The sequence below is a fragment of the Mustela erminea genome, chromosome 9 (genome assembly GCF_009829155.1).
Source record: "Mustela erminea isolate mMusErm1 chromosome 9, mMusErm1.Pri, whole genome shotgun sequence".
Taxonomy (NCBI): domain Eukaryota; kingdom Metazoa; phylum Chordata; class Mammalia; order Carnivora; family Mustelidae; genus Mustela; species Mustela erminea.
Window position 1 is genome coordinate 93802507 of NC_045622.1, and position 22944 is coordinate 93825450.

The following is a 22944-nucleotide window of genomic DNA, read 5'->3' on the forward strand; positions in this document are numbered from 1 at the left end:
ACGAAACGCGTCTTCATTCCCACCTTCGCCATGTCCCGGCTCCCGACCGGGCTCCCACCGCACCTTCAGTCCGCGCTCCGCACCTATCCCGGCCCTTATGGGCACCTTCAGCAAGCCGGACCTCTCGCCTCAGGGAACAGGTAGCTGCCCGGACTCCAGCTAACGGCGCCGGAAGTAGTGGCGGCGGCGCGTGACGTCAGAGGAAATTCCTGACGCCGCGGCCTGTGGTTGCGAGCTGTCGGAGTCGGTGTTCCACTCTTAAGGTTCCCCGACAGCCGGTGGCGGCGCGGGTCTAGGCCTGGGCCAGGGTTCGTTCCAGGACCGGGCGGGTTTGTACCCGCGCGGCGAGCTCCGCCGGCTGCTGTGGGGTCCCGGCTCCCCGCTGGGTGGCTGGGGCTTTGGGGACCGTCCCCTGAGGGCCGTCCCGCGTCGAACCTCCAGGACCGCGCGTCCCGGGGCTCGTGGAAGAGAAGACTCGAAAATAGGGCAAGTTGCTCGCGCTGCTTGAGGACCAGGCTTTTTCACCGCGAGGGTCTCCCGATCTGCGCTCCAGCCGCGAGAGAGGCCTTGGTTCCGCGCTTTACGGAGGAAGAACCTCGGGCCGGGAAAGGTGAAGTCCGCGGACAGGCGGTGCGGCCGGGAGCTGCCGGATTGAGATTCGGAGCGAGTCCGGCTGGCGCCCGAGCTGCCGGCGTTTGCCTTCTGCGGGGTTCTCGGGGTGGGAGGTGGCCTTGGCGGGCCGTTTCTGGGCCACAGAATCGGTTAGGTCTGGGGTGGGGGCTCCGAAATCTCTCTTCCCAGCAGCTGTGCCCCGGCCGGTAACAGCGTCCTACTCCCCTGGGAACAGAGCGAGAGCTACAGCGCAGTGTGTTCAGAGCTTTTGACCCTCCCGTTGAGAGGAAATAAATGCAAGCTGTCGCGACACATCTTGAGGGTGTCGAGGGGTGGCATTTGACTCTGCCGTTAGCTCTTTTGGGGGCAGATGGCAGTCTCCGTCATCTCCCTGCCTGTTAAAGAAGGAATTCTATGCTTCTCACCTGGGGAAATTTGTTCAGTGCACAGATTCCTGGGCTCGCCCCAGCTCAGAAGGTCTGGGGAAGGTCTGGAAATTGGAGTGCCAAATAAGCCATAAAACGAGCTCGTCACCTGCGAGGACTCGAAATGTGACGCTTTCTTAGAGCAATAAAGAAAGGAATCATAGGTTCAGAACATGTGGCTTGGACCTCCCTGGGTTGGTCTCTTTAGTAGCTATGCTCCTGTATTTGCTGTGAGCTCAAAATTTAATGGCAGAAATGCCAAATTAGTATACTGAGTATTAGGAGGTGGTTTTGTTTTGTTTTGTTTTTTCAGTTGACTGAAAACTGGAAGTTAATGAAGTTTGAATGTTAATTTACCTCCTGTTGACGGCCCAAGTGACTCTGGGTGAGCCGCTTAACCTTGTAGTCATCATCTGTGCCCCCTTCGCAACATCTCCCGCGATGCTTGTCGCAAAGACGAACACTTGGATCCATCCTGAGATGGATCCATTCTGAGACAGACCATGGGTATTTTTATTTTATTTTTTTTTCAGATTTATTTATTTATTCATTCGACAAGGAGAGAGAGATCACAAGTAGACAGGCGGGCAGAGAAAGAGGGGGAGGCAGGCTCCCTGCCGAGCAGAGAGCCTGATGTGGGGCTCCATCCCAGGACCCTGAGATCATGACCTGAGCCAAAGGCAGAGGCTTAACCCACTGAGCCACCCAGGTGCCCCAACCATGGGTATCTTTTAATATGCTTCCAGGGAAGTTTGGTATAGCCGGTTACAACGGAATATGGAAGTGCCCTGGGAAACGGAGTCTGAGCTATTTCTCAGTGTCCATATAGGTGAGAGAATATTACAGTTTCTTTGACACTACTAAGACTAATGTCGTTTATGATAGATCTTAGAGTTTCTTAACATGTACTTTCTTGGGAAAGAAGCAAATGTCCTGTTAGGTCATTGGGACGCCTGGGTGGCTCAGTCTGACCCTCGATCTTGGCTCAGGTCATGATCTCAGGGTGGTGAGATCGAGCCCTGCATGGGCTCTGCACCAGGCGTGCAATCTGTTTAAGATTTTCTCTCTCCACGGCAAACCCTCCTACACTGTTGGTGGGAAGGCAAGCTGGTGCAGCCACTCAGGAAAACAGTATGGAAGTTCCTCAAAAAGTTGAAAATAGAACTACCCTCTGACCCAGCAATCGCACTACTGGGTATTTACCCTAAAGACACAAGCGTAGTGATCTGAAAGGGCCCAGGCACCCAAATGTTTATAGCAGCAATGTCCATAATAACCAAACTATGGAAAGAACCTAGATGTCCATCAAGAGATGAATGGATAAAGAAGATGTGGTGTATATATACAATGGATTACTATGCAGCCATCAAAACCCCCAAAATGTTGATATTTGCAACAGTGTGGATGGAACTAGAGGGTATTATGCTAAGCAAAATAAGTCAGTCAGGGAAAGACAATTATCATATGATCTCACTGATAGGAAGAATTTGAGAAACAAGACAGAGGATCATAGGGGAAGGGCGGGGAAGAATGATGGTGAAACCAGAGAAGGAGACAAACCTAAGAGACTTAGTCTCAGGAAACAAACTGAGGGCTGCTGGAGGGGCGGGGGGTGAGGGATGGGTGGCTGGGTGATGGACATGGGGGAGGGTCTGTGCTATGGTGAAGGAAAAAAAAAAGAATTTCTTTCTTTTCTACCCCACCGCCAATGCACGCTCATTCTCTCTTGGGGAAAAAAAAAAACGTTCTATAAGATTGCAAAAATGAACGTTAAAACCTGCAGTTCTAAGTGACTTAGTAGGCTCCTTGATTGAGATGTTGTGATGACAGAAATTAATTTTGTATAGAATCTCCGATTGCATTGAGCTTGAAAGGATTATAAGGACTTCCTTAGGTGGTTCACACTCACAATCCTAACCAAAAGCACTTTTTTTTTTTTTCTTCCAAACAGATACCCTCGTGTGGTTTTAATCAGGAATGAAATCTGAAAGCTAAGAACAGAAGCGTTTTTGGTCAATATGGAGGACAAAAGACGGCGAGCCCGAGTGCAGGGAGCCTGGGCTGGTCCCCCTAAGAGCCAGGCCCCTGCTCAGCCAGGCAAGAACTCATGGGGATCTTGTGTGAATGTACTTGCATTTCAGTTGATGTTAACAACAGTGAATCTACACTGTTTCTTACAATTTTTCCCCACGGGGGGAATAAAAGGCTAAAATATCAGGCATTGTAGTAGCTGAAAATTTCAACCCAATCCGGAGACATCTGCTACACTAGCACTAAAGTGTAGCTGATGCCTTGATTTTCTTGATGATCATCTTTTTTTTTTTTTTAAGATTTTATTTATTTATTAGAGAGAGAGATCACCAGTAGGCAGAGGCAGGCAGAGTAGGGGCGGGAAGCAGGCTCCCTGCTGAGCAGGGAGCCCAATGCAGGGCTCGATCCCAGGTTGATCCTAGCTCGATCATGACCTGGGCCAAAGGCAGACGCTAACTGTCTGAGCCCCAGGTGCCCCACTGGTGGTCATCTTTTATTGGCGGTTGAGGTATAGTGTTCCTCGTATTTTGTCACATCTCTCACACCTTTCAGTGGGTGTAGTGGGATCTCCGACAGACTTTACTAATTAATTTCTAGGTATCATATCGGTTATCTTCAACTAGATTTTATTGGCCCTTGCTCCCTAGAGCAGACTTTTTGAGTCTGGTTCACGTCTCTTCTTGCTCGTTTCAGCCACCACTGCGAAGAGCCATCTCCACCAGAGACCTGGTCAGACATGGATGAACAAGGAGCATCATCTTGCAGACAGACAGTTTGTGTTCAAAGAACCCCAGCAAGTGAGTTCTTAGTTCTCCTACAGTACTAACATTTGCTTGTAAGAGCTATATTCACATAGTAGACACTCCAATAGTGACTGAATAAATTCACTAATAAAAGGAATGTGAAAGGCCTTTACTTATAATGAAATGTGGCATATCAATTCCTTAGTATGCCTGAAGATTCTTTATAGTCTGCTCCCAGCTGATGGGCAAGTAAAATTCCCATTTTGGGGGGAAGGACGTTATACCGTGATGAGCACTTGCATTCGTTTTCTGATTTCTAACATGGTTCTAACAAACCATGCTGTCTTAAGTGCTTGTGTAGCAGATGTCTCTGGATTGGGTTGAAATTTTCAGCTACTACAATGCCTGATATTTTAGCCTTTTTTTCCCCCCGTGGGGAAAAATTGTAAGAAAGAGTGAAGATTAACTGTTGTTAATAACATGGAAAAAGCTAAAAATTAGTCATCTTGCTGTAATAGTGATTGTGTAAATAATGATTAAAACTTACTTCTTAGTTTATCTTGTATTTTATTTTTTAAAAGGTTTAATTTAATTAATTAATTTGAGAGAGAGAGCCTGCATATGCATGACTCAGCAGAGGGAGAGGGAGAATCTTTGAGGCCGACTCTGTGCTGAGCACAGAGCCCAAGCAGGGCTCAATCTTACAACCCTGAGATCATGACCTAAGCCAAAACCAAGAGTCTGATGCTCAACCGTGTGAGGCACCCTAGTATGTCTTCTATTTTAAAAAGTCTCCTGGAAAAATAATTAAAATAAATAAATAAATAGTTGCCTGGAAAGAAGGTTTTTCCAGAATTACTGGCTGCTCTGAAAGTGGATTAATTCTACTTCTATTATTTTTTCTTGCCTGCTAGTAACTGTGAAATAGTTCTAAGGAAAGCAGACAAGGGTCTCTGGTAGGATTGTAAAAGCTTAAAGTAAAAAAAAGGGATAGTTTTAAACTTGACTGACTTTTGTCAGAAATGAGAAGATGTGGTAGTCCTGCACATAAGCGTTTCTGAGGATTAGGGATCATTCCAGAAGTAAAATCTGCCTGTTTCCTTGCAGGTAGTACGCAGAGCTCCAGAGCCACGGGTAATTGAGTAAGTAATTTGTTGCCTTTCTGTATTTGTTGCCCACAGGAAAATGGAGAGCCCAGATCTTTCCCTCACTGGGTTTTCCATCTGAAAGAGATAAGGGCCCAGTTACTGTATTAATTTTAGGCTGGGATAGTTGTCTCTTAGATGTCTTTAAACTTGGTCTTTTGGGAAGCCTTGCTCAATTTGCTGATGGTGTGGAAAATGCAAGAAGATACTTGTATCTTAAACTGTGATTCTGGTGTGGATTTCTTGACCCTGATCATTAAAATATCTGCAGAGAGTAAGCTAAAATATCTCCTAGGTAAAGACAGAGTGGGATTTTTCCTGAGTCATTGAGATACGGCGTTTTTGTTTTTGTTTTTTTAAGATTTTTTTATTTTAGAGAGCACGCACAGGGAGGGGCAGAGGGAGAAGCAGAGAGAAACTTTAGCAGACTCCTCACTGAGCTTAGAGTTCCACACGGAGCTTGATCTCAAGACCCTGAGCTCATGACCTGAGCTAAAACTAAGAGTCGGATATTCAGCTGACTTTGCCACCTAGGTGCCCTGAAACTGGCCTTTTTTTTTTTTTTTGGAATAGATTTTATTTATTTATTTGACATAGAGATCACAAGTAGGCAGAGAGGCAGGCAGAGAAGAGACAGGGAAGCAGGCGGTTCTCCGCTGAGCAGAGCGCCTGATGCGGGGCTCGATTCCAGGACTCTGAGATCATGACCTGAGCTGAAGGCAGCAGCTTAACCCACCGAGCCACTCTGGTGCCCCTGAAACTGGCCTTTGAGAGGACTTTCATCAGGTACTGTTTTACTAGCAACACTTAATGAAAGCTGCTGGAAATATAGAGGGCCTTAAATTCTCATATAATTGTTCCAGAGCAATTTCATGTCCTCTTATGTTGATCTGTATATAAAATGTCATCTTTAATTTATAATTCCTCTTACATTGATCTGTATATATAATACTCTTTCCCAAAATTAATGAAAGATGCTTTGTGGGGTGCCTACGTGGCTCAGTCAGTGAAGTGGCCAACTTTGGATTTCCGCTCAGGTCATGATCTTAGGGTGGTGAGATCGAGCCCCACAGCAGGCTCTGTGCTCAGTGGGGAGTTGGAGCCTACGAGATTTTCTCCCTTTCTTCCTGCCTAGGAATAGTCTATTAGGCTGCTTGGCTGTTTCCAGGTTGACTTGTAAGCCCAGAAAAAACTTGAAACAGGAATGTCATCGTACTTTTTTATTTTTATTTTTATTTTTTAATTTATTTATTTGACAGACAGAGATCACAAATAGGCAGAGAGGCAGGCAGAGAGAGAGAGAGGAGGAAGCAGGCTCCCCTGCTCAGCAGAGAGCCCAATGCGGGGCTCAATCCCAGGACCCTGGGATCATGACCTGAGCCGAAGGCAGAGGCTTTAACCCACTGAGCCACCCAGGTGCCCCAGGAATGTCATCATACTTTCAAAAAGGGTATATAGTTGTGGCCTGGCCACTATTTAGCTATGTAACTAGTCCTTAGGTACATTAAGGCCATCTCTCTGAACTTTAGTTTGTCTATAACATTAAAGGTTTGGACTATAGGATCATTTAAGCAGAGTCTGGTGGCTCTAATAGTCTTGAATTCATTTGTGAACACCATGTGACATTACCTCCATTGGTGATAAAGAGAATAAAAAAAACATGAAACTTATTACTAGGTACAGATGGGACATTCAGGCTGAAAAAATGGGCAGTTGTGAATATTCAGGTCAGAGCAAAATGACAGAACTTCTGGCTTGACCCCAAGGTTTGTTAATCCTGGTTATCTAAAGTTAGCTCCTTAGATTTTTATTTAATAGCCAAAAATGTCACCCATGTTTAAAGTGAGCCAATTTCTAAACATGGCCCAAAACATATCACACTGAAACATTGTAATTATAATTTACAGTTGCAGTTAAACATTGTAATTTACACTCAGGGGGAGACCATCTAGAGATGTGATAAATGTATATGACAATAACGCTGCCCACATTTTTGCTCGGAGGCACTCTCACATTTGCCCAAGAGCCCAGCTCACAGATCACAAACTACTAACTCACATGGCAGAGAGTGATGTGAAAACTGTCCCTTTATGTTCTCTGTAACTGAGCTCTGTCCAAGAAGGGTCTGACTGTTATCCTGGTACAGGAACCTATGCAGTCTGGATCAGTTTTCTCACTGTGGACCTGGCCATGCTGCACTTCTGGAACAGTTTTGTACTTTTTCACATATGATTAAATTCTGAGCTTTTACTGCCCATCTACAATGTGCAAGGCACTGGGAAACACAACAGTAACCTATTCCTTGCCCCTTAGTAGCCCACAGTTTAGTAAATGAAATAGACATGTAATAAGAAATTGCAGTCATGTATGTTGTAAAACAGTAGAATTATAGTAAGGTCTAGTGGTAGCACAGAGGATGAGATAGTTAACATTATTTGGGTGGATTAGAGGTCAGGGAAGCATTACAGAAGGCAAGGCTGAACTGCGATGTTGAGGAATGAATTAGAATTTTCTCCCAGACTAAAGCTCAGGTGGGTGGGCTTGGGGGTGCTGGATGGCAGGGAAGCATTCCAGCTTGTAGGAAAGCAGGATTAGAAATACCGTGGTGGCTCAGTGGGTTAAAGCCTCTGTCTTCGGCTCAGGTCACGGTCCCAGGGTCCTGGGATTGAGCCCCGCATCTGGCTTTCTGCTCAGCAGGGAGCCTGCTTCCTCCTCTATCTCTGCCTGCCTCTCTGCCTACTTGTGATCTCTCTCTCTGTCAAATAAATAAATAAAATCTTTAAAAAAAGAAAAAAGAAATACTGTGGTGTGGAGGGTCAGGGTGGGCTCATTCAGTTAAGTGTCTTTCTTTGGTTCAGGTCATGATCCTGGAGTCCTGGGATCAAGCCCCACGTTGGGCTCCCAGCTCAGAGGGAGTCTGCTTCTCCCTTTGTCCCTCCCCCTGCTAGTGCTTGCTTGCTCTCGAATAAATAAAATAAAATAAAATAAAATAAAGTTAAAAACAATACTGTGGGGCGCCTCGGTGGCTCAGTGGGTTAAGCCGCTGCCTTCGGCTGAGGTCATGATCTCAGGGTCCTGGGATCGAGTCCCGCATCGGGCTCTCTGCTCAGCAGGGAGCCTGCTTCCTCCTCTCTCTCTGCCTGCCTCTCTGCCTACTTGTGTTCTCTGTCAAATAAATAAATAAAATCTTTAAAAATAAAAAAAAAAAAAACAATACTGTGGTGTATTTGGGAGATTGCAGACAGCAGTGGAGGATCATGAGTGAGTGGGAGTGGTCAGGAAGTGGAGCTACATCATGGGGACCTTGAATACAATGCTGAAAAGTTGGTGGGGAGCCTTTGAAGGATGTTAATTAATCAGAGCGGGAACCTCATTAGGCATGTATCTGAAAGCAGCAGAAGCTCAGAGCTCTGAGATGTATTTGCCTTATGTAAATGCACCTATTCCAGAGTCTCCAAAGAGATGCTCTGTTTGGTACCCCTTTATGATAGATCTCTGGACCCTATCAGCCTAAATTATGGGTGAAATATAAAGGGGTAGAATCGGGATTCATTTCATCCCTGTCTTTGTCTCCATGGCCTGATCCCCTCAGGATTCAGTTCCCAGTGACACCGGTAATCTGCCACCGTCTTGCCCTTCATCTCAGTAGTGGAGGAGGTGGGGATGTGCGTCCCTCACAGCGCATGTTCATTCTGAAATGGTGTGGGTGACTGCAGGTTTGGGGAGCTGCAAAGCACAGCTGTCCCACTGGAGGGAGTGTAGTATTTGCCTGGTACTAACGAGTCTGTTTTCTTAATTTCTGTAGCAAAGAGGGTGTGTATGAAATCAGCATGTCACCCACAGGCATATCTAGGTAAGTGCATTCTCCCTAGAAAGTGACTATAATTTTAATTGAGTTATAGTCTCTTAAAATGATCTGTTCCCTGAATTGAAATAGGTAACTTCTGCCTCTGAAATTCTTTGGTGTGTAATATCTCTTTTTATATAGCACTTCTAACTTCAGAACATTTTCAAAGTCTCTCCGTCAGGTATGGTAACTATTACTTCTGTAACTTTTTAGATAAGGAAATGCAGGCCAAGGAGATTGAGGTCTTTTTCCTAGTGCCACATAGTAACTTAAAACTCAAGTTGATCTAGCCTTCACTTTTATGCTCTGGGTGCTACATTTTATTATGTTACATTATATGTATTATTACATTCATTATCGTATTAATCATATTACTGCATATATCTATATGCAACATATTAGGTTATGTTAACCCTTAATCTACATGAGTGGATCAGTATTTCAGTCTACATTAAGAGAAGTTTCAGTAAAGGTAAAGCATATACAACTTAGGGTATAGATGGCATTAATCATTATTAAAAGCATTTTGAGGCGTACCTGGGTGGCTCAGTTGGTTAAGTGTCCACCTCTTGGTTTTGGCTCAGATGGTGATCTCAGGGTTGCTGGGTCAGGTTCAGCATGTAGTCGGTTTGAGCTTTTTTCTCCCTCCCCCTCTGCTCTTTCCTCTGCTTGCACATGCTCTCTCTCTGTCTCTCTCAAATAAATAGATATAATCTTAAAAAAAATTTTTAAACGTTCCCTTAATTCAAGAATATACTTATTGTCACTATAAAATAATGAAGCATTTCAGATAAATGTATCTGAACTTGCATATCTGAATGCATTACTTAGGAAGAGCTTCAGAACCTCCGTTTCAAAGCCAGTTTAACAGTCACGCGAGAAACCCAGTTGCATTATTTTGGTCATATCTCATTGTTAACCAGAGGTGGCTTCAGGTGAGCTTTGGCTCTTTCAGAAAATCAGACACACCCTCAGAGAGTGAAGTTCAGCAGAATGTTCCAAGGGCTTTGAGAACATTTCTTTCTTTCTTTCTTTCTTTTTAAGATTTTATTTATTTATTTGACAGAGATCACAAGTAGGCAGAGAGGCAGGCAGAGAGCCCGACGCGGGGCTTGATCCCAGGACTCTGGGATCACGACCTGAGTGGAAGGCATAGGCTTTAACCCACTGAGCCACTCAGGCACCCCAAGAACATTTCTTAAGAAGGATATCAAAAATGATTTTGAGCTGACTTGGCATTATTGAAATAAGTGTATATTCAGTGAGAGAAAGAACCCTCATTTGGAAATGTTTATTTTGATAGAGTCATAAATGATCCTTTTCCCTACTTGGCTTAGTCTCAGAAGACAACCAGTTGTTAAAATAACACAGGGTCAGGCATTTTATTAATTACTCTGCGTTCCAGAGTGAGCCTATGAGGTGGATATCATTTTTGTGTTACAGGTAAGAAAAACCAAAGTTCAGAGAGGTTAAGTAATTTGCCCAAGGTTTCACAGCAGGTGGTGGTAGAGCAGTATTTGAATCATGTCTCTAAAAGTCCTCATGCATTATTTTTCCTTTATTGCCTCTTTTATTTGTCCTAACGTGAACGTTTATTTCACAATTGGAACATCATGACCTGGTGATAATTAGGTTCTTCCATGAGAGATGTAAGATGATTTCACCTACCCATGAGGAAACATCCAGATTAACTTCCTTCACTAATGGTTAGAGACTAGCTCATCTTCTCTGTGTTTTTTTTTTAAGGTTTTTATTTATTTAAAAAAAAAAAAAGATTTTTATTTATTTTGAGTGAGAGAGAGTGTGCATGAGCAGGGGGAGAAGCAGAGGGTGAGAGGGAATCTCAGGCAGACTCCACACTGAGCACTGAGCCCCTGATGTAGGGGCTGGATCCCAGAACCCCGAGATCATGACCTGAGCCGAAATCAAGAATCGGATGCTTAACTGACTGAGCCACCCAGGCTCCCCTCTTCTTTGGATTCTTCAGTTAATAATGCTTTAGTTATTTAGTTATATTCAGTTGTAATTATTTATATATTTATGTAAGTATTTATATTTATTTAGTTATATTTTAGTTATATTTAGTCATAATAATGACTTAGTTAATAATGGTTCTTTCTGCATCAAGGGTGTGTTTGTATCCTGGCTTTATTAACTTAAAAGAAGCTGACTGGGTATTGGAACAGCTTTGTGAGGTCGTTCCCTGGAAACAGAGGACTGGCATCAGAGACGGTAAGTAGATGTCTGAGATCGTACTTGTTGCTGCCTGGTCTCCCTTTCTAGAATGTTTTCTGATGCCGTTGCCTTTTTCACTATGCCCAGTCTTATGTAAACAGATTTAAAACCTAACAGAGGTCCTAAAGATGAGTAGGGATTTGTCAATCAAAAGGGACAAGGAAGAGTATTCTAGGCAGAAGAAACAGCAGACAGCAGGCTCAGAGATCAGAGTGAACAGGGCAGGGGCATGGAGGTGGGATTCAAGCAACCAAAGCATGTTTGGTTTGGCTGAACTGTGGTTGATATCTCTTTTTTTGAGTTTGTTCATTACTCTATTACTTTAAATAGTGACAGTTTTCCTCTTTCTTCATAGAAACTTCCAGAGCTTCTCTTTTTCTGATTCCATTTGGCATATGTTCTTTTATGATCCTTATTACCGGCTTTTTATTCTCATTTTCATTTCATTAGAGGAGTCCAGTGTCCTTTAGTTTCAGCATTTGTGCTCTGGGAGTTTGTAAAGATTGCCTGGCTTGGAACCTGCTCCTTTGTGGGCATCCACAAGCCAACAGTATCTGCTGTACCAGAGGTGGCCACTGGAGGACGTCTGTGCTCTAACATAAAATTTCCTTTCTGGCACATTGAACGAATTCAAATTTTCTGTAAAGAAAGAGGCAAAGTATACAGACTTCATTTTTGTGACTCAGACATCAGAATAGGAATCCACTTTTTCTCCTGACTCCCAGAGTTTCCACAGGAGGGCTTTGGTGGCCAGCTTGGCGTTGATTGCTGGCCTTGCCATTCAAAGTAATTGTTAATTTTAAGCAAGTTTTAGTTAAGTAGTTTTCCAATTCTTGGTTTTCTGATCTGTAAAATGGTCTAATAATAATACCTACCTCATTGAGGGTGTTGTGATAATTAAATGAGATACAGCATGATAAGTGCTTAGCAGAATGATTGGTACATAGTAAGCCTTTGGTGAATGTTAGCTACCTTTATCATTATTGTTCTTATTATAGCAGTTGATTTCATTTGTGGGGAAAAACAGCAGATCTATGAATAATTCCCTTCTCGATAAATTGGACATCAGAAACTTCTGACTACTATCAGCTTTGTGCTGTGGTTGGTCAGAGCCCTTTTTTCTTAAAATAAAAGGTAGCACATGGATGAACAGTGTGTCTTGTTTTGTGTGGATGTTGGTGCCACAGATTCCTGCCTACAAGGGTTCAGACTCCATAACCTGCATTTTTTAGACCCTCTCTAATCTGAACTGTTCTGCAGTGTGACTCCACTCTTTTTTTTTTAAGATTTTCTTTATTTATTAGTGAGAGAAAGAGAGATCATGAGAAGGGAGAGGGTCAGAGGGAGAAGGAGACTCCTTGTGCAGGGAGCCCAATGTGGAACTCAATCCTGGGGCTCCCGGATCATGACCTGGGCCAAAGGCTGTTGCTTAACCAGCTGAGCCACCCAGGCGCCCCTGACTCCACTCTTACTTCCGTCCTCACTGACACAAACAAGTCATATATACTCTCACCTCAGAGCTTTGCTGCTATGGTTTGTGCCAGCATACCTTCTCTTGTCTTCTTTCTTTGAACTCGTGAGTCACTCGACTCCTGAAATCTCCTGTCTTCTAAATGTGTGGAACCCTGAGTCAGAGCTCATCTTTACTCTGCCTTTGTATTTCTCATAGTTTCTTGCACATTGCATGGCACTCAGGAGGCACACCTTAAATAGCATTAAACCATTTCAAAGGCCCTGTATTTTCTTTCTTAGATGTAACTTACAAGCAACCAAGACTTACAGCATGGTATGGAGAACTTCCTTACACTTACTCAAGAATCACTATGGAACCAAATCCTCACGTATGTTGGAATATTGCTGTTGATATGGTTTTATAGACTATGTGCTATAAATGTAGAGTACTGTAAAATAATAGTACATTATTTTGCAGAGTTGCATGATGGTTCCTAGTACCAAAAATCCTCTGGGTTCAAACACTGAGTCTTTGTGCTTATCATTCTTCCTGTGTTTTTTGATCTAGAGATGAACTCTGACAATGAGAAAAAAATTGGAGCTAGAATAAACAGGAACCGGGCTTAAGGATTTCAGAAAAATGAGCCATTTCTTCAAATCTTCCCCTTTCGCCTGCTTTTCTGGCCATAACCTTCTGTGTACACCCTGGTACACGTTTGCTCTGGCCAGTGAGGTCAGAACATCTCTTTCCATTTCTCAGGCACTTTTGCCACTTGTGAAAAAAAGCTGGTGTTTTTCTTGTTGACTTTGTATTCATTCTGTGGCTGCAGTTCTTAGACTTTGGAAATCTTATCGTGGGTTTGGCTTATTTCTACTGTTTCTTTTGTTTTTAAAAATTTCCATGACAGTAGACAAGGAGATTCTAGTATATAAATTAAGATTGTCCAAAGGATAGAGTTAAGATCCAAGAAATAGCTCCCTGTTTAGTTCCTGGAATCTTGCCTTTGGCAAATAATCTTATGCTTTACTGAACGAGACTTTGAAGAAAATGGAGTTTTGCTTATGACATTGGGATAAACAGAAGTATGACACATTTTAGAGCTTCTAGTAATTTGTAATAATAAACTCCCACTTGACTAAAATGTTCAGGACCAAAACATTGATGGGAGTGGGAGTGGGGACATGGCTTTTTCACATGAAAAGATAGCTGCATGCTTTTGTTTGTTGGGCTGCATTTAGAATGTGACCCAGGGAAGTGCTGAGACCCTTTATAGCTGAGGTTGATTTGGAAACATGAAGAGAATTGAATTAGACCAATCCAACAGATGGCTGGCCATGTTTCTGTCAGAATTAATTTACCTTCTTGTCAACAGTCATAACAGAGAAGTTGAGGATTAAACAGGCTCTAGGGAAGAAGTTCTTTCCCATCATTTTAGTTAATCTTTTAGAATGGGATTTCTCAACCTTGATATTAGTGGTTTTTGGGCTGGGCAATTCCTTGTTGTTGGGGCTGTCCTGTATATTTTAGGATGTTTAACAGTATCCATGATTTGTACCCAGTAGATGCCAGACATTTGCTAGGGAGCAGAACTCCCTTGGCTAAAAACCACTGCTTTATAATAAATGTAAGGCACATCAGATATGCTGAGTAGTAGGGCCTCTTATGCTTTGAGGACATATTGACAACTCTTCAAAAGAGTTTTTTAATGACAGTCTTTTTCTTATAATGTATGTAATATGAATTTATTTTTTAAAATTTTAGAAACTACAGATAAGCCTGAAGAATATTAAAAATTTTGGGTAATTCTTCCACCTAATGTTTGGGTCTAGTCTTTTTATTTTTATTTATTTATTTTTTTAAAGGTTTTATTTATTTGACAGAGAGAGACACAGTGAGAGAGGGAACACAAGCAGGGGAAGTGGGAGAGGGAGAAGCAGGCTTCCCACTGAGCAGAGAGCCTCATGCGGGGCTCAATCCCAGAACGTTGGGATCCTGACCTGAGCTGAGGGCAGATGCTTAATGACTGAGCCACCCAGGTGCCCCTAGTCTTTTTATTTTTTAAAGCAGACTCCATGCCCTACATGGGGTTTGAACTCATGACTCTGAGATCCAGAGTCACATGCTCTACCAACTGATCCAGCCAGGCGCACCTCCCTTCCCCCGCTTTTTTTCATTTTAAGGAAATAAACAGAGAACTTGTCTATAAAAATACCAATTATGTATACTACATTTCATTTGACTGTATCATTACCATGTCTTAGTATCATTAAGAATTCTTTTAAATCATATCTAATAGCTGTGTAGTAGTCCATAACCTGTATGTACAGAGCATAATTTATTCAAACAAGCTTTTTTGGTGGATATGAAGGTTGTCAGAATTCTTTTATTTAAATTTGGCTGGCTCATAACTTTGTATTCCTCGGTTAAAGATTTAGTTTGTTTTTATGGCACTGTGAACAAAATCAAAAGAGATGCCTCTTAGACTTTTTAAAGGTATATATGTGTGTTGGGGTTCTTGCTTAATTTTAACTTGTTTAATTTTTAAATTATTACCTCAGGCTTAATAACCCAAAGCACAGGAGCAAATTCAGTCAGAGGTTATTAAACTTCTTTTAGTCTTTTTTGAACTAAATCTTATATGAACCCAGTATATGAAAATAAAGAAGTGCCTTGACTGGCTGGGAGTCCCACCAGCTTGACCTCTCCTTTCTCCTACTGAATTTCCAGAGACACCTTTGTGGTACCTAAGACTCTACAAAACACTTTTTGAAATCCACTGAATAGGTCCTTTTACTTTTGTGATTCATGTTTTCTCATACTCTTTTCCTCAAATGTCTTTTAAGGATAGAATGTCTTCACTGAACAGTGAGATGATGCTGAATTTTAATTTAGACATTCAGTTCTGAGGGATCTGTATATAGAGTATTGGTTGGAGAGTCTAAATTAATCCTCTAGTTCATTATCCCCTTTTTTTCTCCTTACTTCACCACCAAAAATAACCAGTAAAAATATATACCCACTTAGAAACATAAAGCAAACTTGGAGTTATCACAGTACTCAGTCCCTAAGCAAGTCAGGGAAGTGCTAATTAGTTTTTCAGTCATATTGCAAAAAAGCTATCTTCCTCTTTTACATTCTTGTTTTTCTTGCTAAGTGTATAATTCTAGCATCTGATCTTTATCTCCATGAAGATAAGCTTAAAGCCATAAAATAAATAGGAAATACAGCTTGCTAACATTATTAGGAAAGTTCCCTTTGAAATTTATTCTCTAGAACATAGGTTAGTTTAATAACATTTCTGTTTTACTGATCTAAGTTTGGTTTGTTGTTGTCATTGTTTATTTTAAAAAAATTCTCTGCTTAGAATGTAATGCTAGTATCCGTAATAAGGAATCCCAGCTTACCACGATTGCTACATCACAGCAAAGCTGAGTGATTCCCACATATGCTTTCTTGGCAGTTTTACCTGACAGTAGCTGGGGGATATACTGAAAATATTATGTTTTCCTTTGCTGAACATCTATTCCTTCACTAGCATACATAGAACCTGATTTTGAAGGTGTTCTGTCAGGTGGGGTTTTTAAAATAGAATCAGTGGATACCTGGAGGGGTCCATGAAGTCGTTTTGGGAAATGCACAGGTCAAAACTATTTATATCATACTTGGTGAGGGTGACGTTTTCACTCTGTTGAATTTTCACTGATTATACGAAAGTAATGGTGGGTAAAACTTCTGGTGCTTGAGCATTGATCAGGTCTTTGTCATCAAACTTTATTAGTAATCATGGTATTCTTCACCACCATTCACTTCCGGTTTTTTTAAAAAAAAGGCTGGTTTCATTTAGGAACATTCCTCAAAGCAATAAACATTATTAGTTTTATTAAATCTCAGTGTTTGGGTTCATGTCTCTATAATAGTTTGATGAAATGGAAAGTATGCATATAGCAGTCCTGCTACAAGCCAAGTGTGATGGCTGTCAAGGCGCAGAACACTTGTGTGATTCTTCACGCTATAGCTGAACTGCCCACTTCTATCGTGGACCATTTTTGTTTGGAAGAGCAACTAGCAGACAAACTGTAGTTATTCCGGCTTGAGTATTTGGTTGCCATTTTCTCATAAATGAGTGAAGTGAGTGTCCCTTGAGGGAAAACAATGGATAGGTTTTGTTACTTAATAAAAGTTGAGTTTTCAAGAGAATCAGAGTTTTGGAAAAAGTCATAACCGCCACTTTGATCCTGACCTCTTTCTATTACTTAGTCTTTTCTGATGAGATCAGTGCTGATATTAATGGATATGATTTTTTAAGACTGTACAATGAAATGTGTCAACAGTAATGTCTGTCTGTATTACTCATTGGCTCATTATTTTCCACATGACCAATGCTTGATGTTATAGAATCATGAAAGATTAAAAGACTCATTTGAAGTGCAAGCTGGACCAGTAGATTTAAATGTAATTGTTGGTGTGGTTTCCAGTTCCACACTGCAGCTGACCTTTAGGAAATCAGTACATGTTGAGTTTTTGTGTAATAGCAAAGAATATCCACAATTATTTGGAAAGGCTGGAAAATACTTCTGCCCTTTTCTGACTACATATTCATGTGAAGCCAATTTTCTTCACATACTTAGCAAAAGCAACATATTGTAACAGACTGAATGCAGAAGTAGATGTGAGAATCACCTCTCTTCAGTGAAGCCAAACAGTAAAGAAATTTGCAAAACAGTGCCACTCTCTTTGGGCCAGTTTTTGTATTGGAAAATAGAGTTATTTTTTGTAATATAACGTTCATGTTAACATGTCATGGGTTTGTGTTTTTTTAAATGAATTAATCAATAGTTTAACTTTTTTAGGTTTTAGTTTTTAATGTGATAAACATCATAGCTGTAACTCATATGAACAGAAGTTCTTTGAGGTCCTCAATTTTTGATAGGGGTGTGAGAACAACTGTTGTAAAAGGAAGTTTTATTTAAAAAAAAAAAGCAAGTTCTATAAAGTACTTGAGGCTTTGTGGCAGGAAGACAGAATTCTAACAAGAATTAATACAAGCTATGCTGATTGTAGATCCCAGCTACAGCCTAAGGTCGGGGGTCATAGTTTCCTGTAGTACATGTGGCAAGACATGAGTCTGAGAGACAAACCACAGGAGTGGCCTGGGTGCTCAGGAGGCAGGGCTGTGGCATCTGTGTAAACTGTCTATAGCTCACGGCCCAGGTGTTTATAAGGCCCTGTCATAATTCTATTCTGTAGAATGTTTTTTTCCCTTAGGTTCTATTTTTAGGAAGTTAGCCACTCTGGAAATACTGAATATCTTTTTTTAAAAGCAATTCTGTCATTCGTGATAAAATAGGAGTCGAATGAAGAGGGCCACCCAGCAGGAAAGTTGTTTCCCTCCTCAGACTTCAGTCTGTATCTGCCAGTATCCCGGCAGCCCGTCGGCTGCGGCGGCAGGCCGGGCTCCGCGCTCCGCTTACCTCCTTACTGACTGACCGTGATGACAGTTGCTGCTTTGTGAGGGTCATGAATTTCGCACGGACAGAAAGGATGAGATGGGAAGAGAGGGTTGGTTACCCTACGTTGCTATACCAAGTTTAGTACCTTAATAAAATCGTGGAGGTCAGCTTGCATCGAAGTAGAAATAACAGGCGGGATCGACTCCTCTTGCCTGTGGCTGTCGCATTCCCTGCGTTTTGCTTACTCCATGCCCCTGTTCGTAGCATGACCGGTTTTACCCTGCCTTCCGTTTTACCTGGGGCTGCCTCCTTGTGTCTGACGGGAACCATCTCTGCCCTTTCTCTTGGCCTCCCGATTGCAGTGGCATCCTGTGCTGCGCACACTGAAGGACCAAATCGAGGAAAACACTGGCCACACCTTCAACTCCTTGCTCTGCAATCTGTACCGAAACGAGAAGGACAGTGTCGACTGGCACAGCGACGATGAACCTTCGCTAGGGAGATGCCCCGTCGTCGCTTCACTGAGCTTCGGCGCCACACGCACTTTTGAGATGAGAAGGAAACCCCCGCCAGTGAGTATTCGCTTTAGGTTTTTCCTGCCTTTTAATACTTTGTGAAAAAGTCACGCCCTGTAAAGCTCCCGTGTACAGATTTAGAGAATGGGAGTACATGTTTCATTGTTGAAATGTTTTCAACTGGTCGCCTACCCCGTGGTTAACATTAGACTCCCTCCCTCCCTTCATTCATCCATTCGTCATCTTACCCAGCAGAAACTGCTTGCCTTTTGCCAGGTGCCAGGGGTCCGTTTCCATTGGGTGGAAAGGACCATACACAATCCCTGTCCTCATGGACATAGGGGATATTGAAATAATTAGAATTATGATAAATGCTGTGAAGGAGAGCTTATAAAGGGAAGGCTCAAGCTAGTAGATGCGAGACGGGAAAGGAAGATGGTGTGAGGAAGATGCCCCCGGGACCTTGTCCTACGGAAGTCCTCTGCATAGCCGTGTTGCCTCTTTTCTGTGAGGGAACATTGAAAGCATCCTCCTTGCCTTCTTAGCCATCTTCTAACATACAGATGAACCTGTAATTCTTTCAGAAAATAGATACTCAAGCCAAATTATCAGAGGTGGTGGTCTGTCCAAGTTTGGAGAAGCAGGGACTAAACTGTGTAATGACTTGTTTTCCGTCCCCGCTTTTACCTAATGACCATGACATTTGAGGGACATGAAGACCGTTAATTTTTTCTTAAATCCAAAAATTATAGGACCTTAGAACTAAGATAGATAGAAGAATAGTAGGAACTCAAAAGAGCAAACCTCTACCAGATTATCTTACTATCTTTGTGTCTTTTTCTTACCAGGCTTCCCGATCATTTAGCTTATCACGTTAAAGCAGACCCAGTCCGTGCAGAAGGGCTTATAAGGCTGTGTTTAGAATATGACCTAATCCAGACCAAGTAGTTAGTGTGTCAGGGCTCATGTCTGTTCTTCATCAGATATGCTGCTTCTAAGAACATAGTTAATGGGCCGGGCTATTTTCCTGGCATGTATTTCAGTTTCCAAGCATGGTATTTTGAAGCATATTGTGTTATTTGCATTTACGCCATTAAGCAGCTTTTGTTGGTGTAATTTCCATCGATTAGGTTTCCTTTGGTCTGAGTCAGCAGGGGGCTCGACAGTTGCCAGTGAGTTACAGGGTGAACTGGCTCCTCAGGGCTTGGAATAGACTTCACAGTTCCTTGGGTGATTAGCCTTCTCACAAACCAGGAGTACCACTTGAGAAGCAGACAACCCTACCTTTGCCATATTCTCTTCGGGTATGGCGGTGCTTTATATGTAGCCTTCCACTCAGTTAAAACCCAGTTAAATTATGTGAATAATTCATCCTGCCCTTGGGAAGATTCGTGTTATGTGAATAGCAGAGGAACACCGTGTGTCTCATTTTAAGTTCAGGTCCTCTTCTCAAGCCGGGCCTAAGGAACACCGACTTTTTGTCAGGCATGGTCTTGGGAGCCGGGGCAGTAGCAGCGATTGAGTGAGATAAAGTCCCCCTTTCCCTCCTGGAGCTTATGATCTAGCACATGCTGGTGCTGTGCCTTCCTATGGGAGTTCTCCTGTAAGCTGTGCTAGATGCAGTATAATGTTTGCTGTAATCCTAGCCTCTCGTTCTTGGTGGTTTTTTCTTTGTTGCCAGGTATTTTAAGTGCTCAGTTACTGTTTCTTTACACATATCCATTCACCACCACCACGCCCCTTTTAAAAACATTTTGGCCTATTTATAGATTTGAAGCCTAAGGATTCCCAAAGCATGCTTTCTGGATAATTAGTTTTACTGTAGAAGCAGTTTCCAGCCATTAAGCATTAGCAGTGTTCTGATGCCCAGCATACACCCCATTCCATTTCCCCTCCAGGCAGCCGAAGGTCTTCATTTTCTCATATAAAAACATTAGTCATGGTGACCAAGAGCTCTTTCTTGGTTATACCTGATGTCTGTTATAGGTTAATGAGTGGATGGATAATACAACTACCACACAGCCTTGAAGGCAACCATTTGGAGGAAAATCTCTGTTTAAGAGGGAGACTGCCCATATTGAAGCTTTATCTTCTCAAGGCTTCTTATAGTTTATTTTGATGAGTATAGTGAACGCACAGGCCATGAAATACTAAAAAATGTGGTACTGTCCCTTTAATTATCTGCCAGTAGCTGGGGAATCTGTAATATACCTATGATGGCTGATTTAATAAAAATACAGACCTCCTAAGTAAGAAAATTCACCTGAGATCTTGAAACAAAGTTGGCTGAGGACACAGATTTGGGAGGAAGTATGAAGGTTTCAGTACCGTACCTCCGGCTATTGACTCCAGTAAGTCTTGGCTTCCTGCATAATCTAAACTATGACTGGGTTTGATATAATTGTATATCCCTTCAGTTCTGGGTTTTGTTTAAGATGGGAAAATTGAAGGTTAATATATTGGATATTATCATCATGCATTACTGAATACAGTTTAAAAATGCCCCCTCACCCCCCCCGCCAGAAGCTGTAATTCCATTCGTGGGTAAACAAGACCCAAGTTTAAACTTTTGGAAGGATTCATTTAGGTTTCTTTAACAGATTCCAAAATCTAGGGCTGCACAAATGTAGCTAAAGCAGAAGCACAGAAGCCTTTCTTAGAGTTGACAGCATTAGGCATGTGTGTTAAGAGTACATCAGCTCTGTCTTGTTATAATGATCCCTTTTCTGAAGGATTGAAAGGAAGTGGTTTTTGCAAATCTGTGTCTACTTTTCTTTCTAAACTCCAGTGAGGGCTCTGAGAACATGACTCATGATTCATACAACTCAAGGTAAAAGCATAAATTAAAAAAGTATAAATTACGTTAGTCTTCTGTGCAGAATTTGTAGGAGTCTGACTTTCTGTCAGGAAACTCTTAGGAACCGAACTTAGTATGCCACCATAGGCTGTAATTTTCATGTCTGTCACCAAGACATTCAGAGTATGTTAGAGGTTGTAGGAGGGAATCTCTTTCAAAATCTGGTTCGTTTTTACCTATCAGAAGAGAAGCTAAATACCTGTTTGACTTGAGTCAAAGTTTCTCATCTGAAAGTGACATAGAAGAGTCCCGAGATTTCTGTGTACTTTATTCAGGTATGCAGTTTTGAGACCGAAAAGCATCTGTTTGGGGCCACTTTGTTGTTGTTGTTGCTTTCTGCCATCCCCTCCAGCGTGCAGTAGGTGTTTATTGTGCCGTCTGGCACCTTCGGCTGCTCTCTGTAGCTGCTGGTCTTCTGAAAGCTGCCCCAGTTTTACACACGGCATTCCTCACTGTTCTCCCTGTGCTGAGAGGGCAAGGAGGTCTTGGTTTCCGAAGTCCAAGTGCCCTCTGATTCATGCAGTTGGCTCAGTGGGCCTCATGCAGGCCTCGTCCCTGGGGTAAACGTTTCACCCCTCCATGCTGCGAATCTTGCTTCAGTGTCCTCTAGTCCAACCCAGTCTACTCCTGCCCATTCATTTTGATTTTAGAGTAAATTACCATTTCCTTTAATGATAACAAGGTACTCGGTGGCCAAGGAAACTTGCCCGATCTTGCCGTTCCGTTCACCCCGTTCCTTCTTTTGTTAATTCAGTTAAAGACGGAGTGAATAGCACCATATCTGTCTACTGGCCAGTGTCAAGATATACTCTCTCAAGACAAAAGTAAAGCTTACCAAATATACTTCAGTGGACACTTTTTTAGAAACCAAGACCCTTTTTTTATTCCTTCAAGCTGAGCTCATTAAAGTTTGTCTATACGCCTTGTCCCAGACCCAGTTGTACTTTCCAAAATGCGTCGTGTCCCTGCTGTAAAGATTAGTCTGGTTCTTTTCCCAGCTAGCTTTAATTCTATACTGAAAAACAAGCTGGAAAAGGAACTACAAAAGCCATTTGGCAGGCTGCTATTTCTCTGTCGGTTACCATGGAAACAGTGATGGCTGAGTTGGGGGGATATTAGATAATAGCAGGAAGTTTGTGATGTGCTGGAGGTTTAGATGCCAGAAGCCTTGTTCTTCTAGCACATTACCCATGGATAAGCTCTGTCCTTCATCAGCTGAATCCTGAAAATGTGAAGGGCTTCTGTCCACCTCAGGCTAGTGAGTTGAGGCAAGTTCAGCATTTCTCAAGCCGCTTCTCTCTCTAGCACCTTCTGAGGAACGTGAACGCTGTTCATAGGACCAGAAGAGGTGGTTGTAAAACCACTTCCAATGGTGGAAGCTCTGAGAGCTCCCAGTGACTTGGAGTTCCTAGTACCTCTTTTACTCGTTGGTTTTTTTGTCTGCTCTGGAAAGAGTGGAGTATGAAAAGGTCAGTTTGATCATAAATACTGGTATTTTTTCAGGACTTTAGAAGAAATGAGGATATCAGAATCCAAAATGCTGTAATAGTGACTAGCTTAAATTTGAAAGCTGGTTAAGCTACATGGGGCAATATTTCATGGAGTAGTGACTGACCCTCTGCCTCAGCCAG

General features: G+C 42.3%; 1 protein-coding gene across 8 annotated transcripts in view; it reads left to right on the forward strand.

Annotated features, from left to right (window-relative positions):
- The first annotated feature begins 208 nt into the window (after window positions 1-208).
- The window catches only part of ALKBH3 (alkB homolog 3, alpha-ketoglutaratedependent dioxygenase), a 37052-nt gene continuing 14316 nt past the window's right edge, over window positions 209-22944 (forward strand). For 3 of the 8 annotated variants that reach the window (XM_032360520.1, XM_032360526.1, XM_032360528.1), the window contains exons 1-8: window positions 209-1540; window positions 2989-3134; window positions 3762-3865; window positions 4919-4953; window positions 8762-8809; window positions 10932-11035; window positions 12791-12879; window positions 18304-18513. In XM_032360520.1, coding sequence (XP_032216411.1) covers window positions 3056-3134; window positions 3762-3865; window positions 4919-4953; window positions 8762-8809; window positions 10932-11035; window positions 12791-12879; window positions 18304-18513 — 669 coding nt within the window. In that variant the 5' untranslated portion in view covers window positions 209-1540; window positions 2989-3055. Of the gene's footprint in view, window positions 1545-2988; window positions 3135-3761; window positions 3866-4918; window positions 4954-8761; window positions 8810-10931; window positions 11036-12790; window positions 12880-18303; window positions 18514-22944 lie in introns of all 8 variants that reach the window. The other 5 variants (XM_032360521.1, XM_032360524.1, XM_032360522.1 and 2 more) reach the window with 5 other exon arrangements.